Source organism: Drosophila bipectinata, chromosome XR, assembly GCF_030179905.1.
Source record: "Drosophila bipectinata strain 14024-0381.07 chromosome XR, DbipHiC1v2, whole genome shotgun sequence".
NCBI classification, from domain to species: Eukaryota; Metazoa; Arthropoda; class Insecta; order Diptera; family Drosophilidae; genus Drosophila; species Drosophila bipectinata.
Window position 1 is genome coordinate 11,790,282 of NC_091735.1, and position 4,731 is coordinate 11,795,012.

Consider the following 4,731-nt stretch of genomic DNA (forward strand, 5'->3'; position numbering starts at 1 on the left):
AGAGAGCGTAAGAAATCCGCTCTGGGGCCTGCTGGGGCCTGTCGCAAGAAATTTTTGCGTCCATTTTCGTTGTATGAAATGGGTTGTCTATATGCTGTATGGTTAGTGGCATACTGCATGTTTGTTCCCATGAGTGATTCAACGGTTGTGCTGTCATCTGTTCACGCAACGTTGTGGCCATTCTGGTGGATAGGTTGGAGTCACTCAGCCGTTGTACGTTAATGGAAGGCGGTCTTCTTGTGGTCCTGTTGACAATGTTGCTATTTCGTCTCAGCTTGATTAAAAGCTCTCCGATTATCAGCTCGTGGTCACTGTCGATAGACGCGCTTCTCCTATTCCTAACATCCATCATCGAGCGTCTCCACTTCCTACTTATGCAGATGTGGTCGATTTGGTTGCGAGTATGTCCATTCGGAGAGGTCCATGTGTATTTATGGATTTCCTTGTGGGGAATACAGTGCCACCAATAACCAGTTGGAAGGTCTGACATAAGTCGATTAGCCTGTCACCATTATTGCTGCGTGTGCCAACACCATGTCGGCCCATGATTGTTTCCAATCCGTTGTTGTTGGGGCCGATTTTCGCATTGAAGTCTCCCATAAGAATTTTTATGTCACCTCTTTCGATCCTAGTGAGTGAGGATGTGAGGGCGTTGAAGAAGTCGTCTTTGATGTCATCGCTGGCGTCTTCTGTTGGGGCATAGCACTGCACGATGGTGATGTGTCTAGCATTGCATCGGAATCTGGCAATGATGATTCTGTCGGATACTGGGCTCCGGGAAATAAGTGCCTGTTTGTATTGTTTGGACACATATATCCCGACTCCGCTCCTGCCTCCATCATTGGTCCCGCTGTGCATCACAACTAGATTGCCGCTTGATGTTGTTGTTGTTGTCCCGTTACCTCTCCATGTCATCTCACTGATGCCTGCGATTGCGATCTGCATTTTCTCCATTTCTCCTTCAAACTGCGCCAGTCTGGTTGGTTCCATTAAAGTCCTCACGTTCCATTGTCCAATTCGTGTCTGTTTCGATATGCGAATGGTCGTCAACGGGTTGGGTGGGAAAAAAATACCGTTTTTCGACCTCACATGTTTAGTAGCATCGGAAAAGAGACCACTAAGCATAATGAAGCCGAAAAACTTTGGAGGACATGATTGCCATGAGTTCGAACCCACGACCCAACGCTTAGCGTGCAACTACACTACCCACTAGGCTATAGGCACTAGGCCCTTCATTAAAATCTTAAACACGCAATAAATCTGCCAAATGAATATCGGAGATTTTGTTACGTTTCCTACATAAAATATTTTTCATACTTGAAAATGTTACTTCAAAATTATAAGTAGTTCTAAACATATAGTAAATTTTGAAAAATGTCACTCTTTAGCTTGGGATAATTACTTTCTGAATTTCTAACGGATTTCAAAAATCATTGTTTAAATTATTAATCTCTTCGTGTAGTTTACTATCTAAATTACTAATATCACAAGAAAGTGGAAAATTATGTAAGTCGAAAAGGGCAGTTAAAGAATTAAGATCCTGAAACCGGTTGTCAATGTTTTGTAATTAGGTCTTTATTTTATTTACAAAGTCTTTTATTTTTTCACAGTTATTTATATTTAATCCAAGAAACAATTCCTTAGTCTTTTCTAAATTTATATATATATTATTCTCTGATTGATTTAGAAGTATTCTAAGTTTTCTTTTAAACATATCTATAGAATTAATTATATCCAAAACTTCTTTATTTTTGCCTTGCAAACATTCATAAGTTGAGATCATCAAATATACGTGGTTTATCACAGAAAAAGGCGAAATCTATTAAAAAATCTTTTTTTTCAAATTAAGTAATGAGATCAACATCCTTTCCTAAAAATTTCAAAACATTTACCACTTCTTTTCATAAATTAAAAAGGCGTTCAAAACATTTTCCCCGACTTTACTAACTAACTTCCGTGTACATTAGTAAATCACCATATTCTGCTTTAAGCTCATCTAGAAATACCTTACACCTTATTAAAGAATTATGCCCCCCTCTTGTTCTATTTATTATTTAAACGCAAGCATTCATGACATGTACCATCTTTAACTCTTTTGAAAAAAGAGCTTCCTGATGAATTACGCAAAATAATTTGTTAAATATATTAGAAACAAGAAAGGAAAGCTAACTTCGGGCGGAGCCGAAGTTTATATACCCTTGCAGTTAAAACCGGATATATATCGCAAACATCGGATATAGTTGGCCGATCCTTATGGGAATAGGAATATATAATCCAATTTATTACAATACGAAATCTAAAAAAAGTCCCAAACTTCTTCAAAAATACGAAAGTTGATATTTCTACCAAATACCATTTACGATTGTTCAGTTATATGGCAGCTATGGGATATAGTCGGCCGATCCTAATGAAATTTGATAGGTTGAATCAACTGACCAAAAATAGAATCTGTATTAAATTCCAGCTTTCTTTCTTCAAAAACACGAAAGTTGGGTCGTTTCCGATCGTTCAGTTATATGGCAACTATAGGATATAGTCGGCCGATCCTTATGAAATTTGGCATGACGTGATGTTTTGCCAAAAGTAGCTCTCATGTCAAATTTGAACTCTCTAACTCTAAAAACACCAAAGTTATATCATTTCCGATCAATCGATTAATTTCGGAGGTGGTTACTTGTTTTGGAGACGTGGGGAAAGATGTATTGGAATTAAGCGAATAATGTCCACTATCTCCCCGTACTATAACGCGTAAAACAGAGCAAATAACCAAATTTATTTTTTCTGAAACAAAAACAAGAAAGGAAAGCTAACTTCGGGCGAAGCCGAAGTTGATATGCCCTTGCAGATAAAACCGGATATATATCGCAAACATCGCATATAGTTGGCCGATCCTTATGAGAATATGATAATAAAACCAATTAATTAAAATAAAATATCTAAAAACAAGAAAGGAAAGCTCACTTCGGGCGGAGCCGAAGTTGATATACCCTTGCAGTTAAAACCGGATATATATCGCAAACATCTTATGATTACATCATAATAAAACCAATTAATTACAATAAAAAATCTAAAAAAAAGTATCAAACTTCTATCTTCAAAAAAACGAAAGTTGATATTTCTATCAAATACCATTTCCGATCGTTCAGTTATATGGCAGCTATAGGATATAGTCGACCGATCCTAATGAAATTTGGTAGGTCGGATCAACTGGCCAATAATAGAATCTGTACTAAATTCCTGCTTTCTATCTTCAAAAACACGAAAACACGAAATATTTTATTATTTTCATTCTGTAAATTGATTTACATTTATTAAAGTCGAAAATTTGTATATTATTGAAGTCGAAAAATTTGAATTATATTTATAGCTGAATTGTATTTGTTAGTTGTTAGTCTGTAAATTTACTCTTAGATAGCTTAGGGCGGAGCGGGAGCGAAAGCTCATATTCGCTCTTGTGCGAAATCGCCCCGCTTCGCCGCAATAGATAAGTTAGGCTTAAGATTAGAGAAAGATTAGAAAATATACTCGAATTTATAACGTTGAAGAAGCAAGACCTTTCGTTTTCGTTTTCGCCCAGTTTTTTATTAAATATTAGCAGCCACCCTTTTTTTTTGGTGTGAGATAAAACAATCTCGTTAAACATTTTGGCGCCCCCGGGTGGACTTAGTGCGAGATATTTAATAAATAAACAAAAACAAAGTGACAGTGACACTGTGTAATTACACATAATTGTATATATACATACAATTTAAAGAGCTGCTCGCGACGCGTCCGTGCTGTGGAAAATAAAACCCAAAAATCACCGCGTCGTGAAACCCTCAAGCCTCGCAGGATCGTCACCGCAGGATCATCACCGCAGGATCATCACCGCAGGAACTTCGCCACTTATCATAACCAATCTCCTTCCATGCCGTGCACCTGCATCGACTGCAACAGGAAAGTGGCAGCGGGATGAAAGGATCCCAAGGCAGAACCCCAGGTATTTGTGCGAAAAATTGAAAGCTGAGAAGAGACAAATTAAATCTTCGTCTTGTGCTGAAATATTGCACCCTCCTTTCAATTCTTGGCGCATACGTACTTGAAATTAGTAGAGCTTAAAAATTTGAGTAGTTAGTTAAATTATTAACAAACTGCCTGTGGCTAAAATTGACAAAAACATACATAAATACATATCCACATCACTGTCGCCCTCCCCTTTACCCCTCGTTCGTTTTCGCCAAACAAAATAGTTAAATTTAGTGCAGCCAAACATTTATTTATATACAAATATATGTACAAATATAATACATATTTACGTGCATACATAATTTGGCGTACATACAAATATATGCAGCGGTAAAATTTTCGTTTTCGCTCCAACCGTTGTCCGCTGCTATATATGTATGTATGTATATGCATTAGTTTGGCGCATTTATTTTACCGGAACGCCAAGTTTTCGGTGTCATTGGCAACCAACTATTTTTTTGGATACTCAGTGCCTCGACTATCAACATAATTCGACTATCAAATAATTAATTAATTATTTTATCTTTTTTCGCCATATTAATTAATTATTTTTCGTTTCGCTAGATATTAAATTAAATATCTTTTTTCGTTCGTTTTCGTTTTCTTTTTTTGAATTTAATTTATTACTTAAATAATTAAAATAAAAAATTTTTTTATATTAGTCAAAAATTTTTATTTTTGCTAACTTACAAATAAATTAAAAAAAAAAATAAATAAATAAAAAAA

At 36.1% G+C, this 4,731-nt stretch overlaps 1 protein-coding gene across 1 annotated transcript; it reads right to left on the reverse strand.

The window, feature by feature from the left end:
* Positions 1–372: 372 nt before the first annotated feature.
* LOC122322000 (craniofacial development protein 2-like) lies at positions 373–954 on the reverse strand. Its single transcript, XM_043213174.1, has one exon. It carries the CDS (start codon positions 952–954, stop codon positions 373–375), a length of 582 nt encoding a protein of 193 aa, XP_043069109.1.
* Between the last annotated feature and the right edge of the window lie 3,777 nt (positions 955–4,731).

What these genes read in the sequence shown, in the direction of transcription:
- LOC122322000 (XM_043213174.1), bottom strand. Translation starts at nt 954, where the DNA reads ATGGAGAAAATGCAGATCGCAATCGCAGGCATCAGTGAGATGACATGG.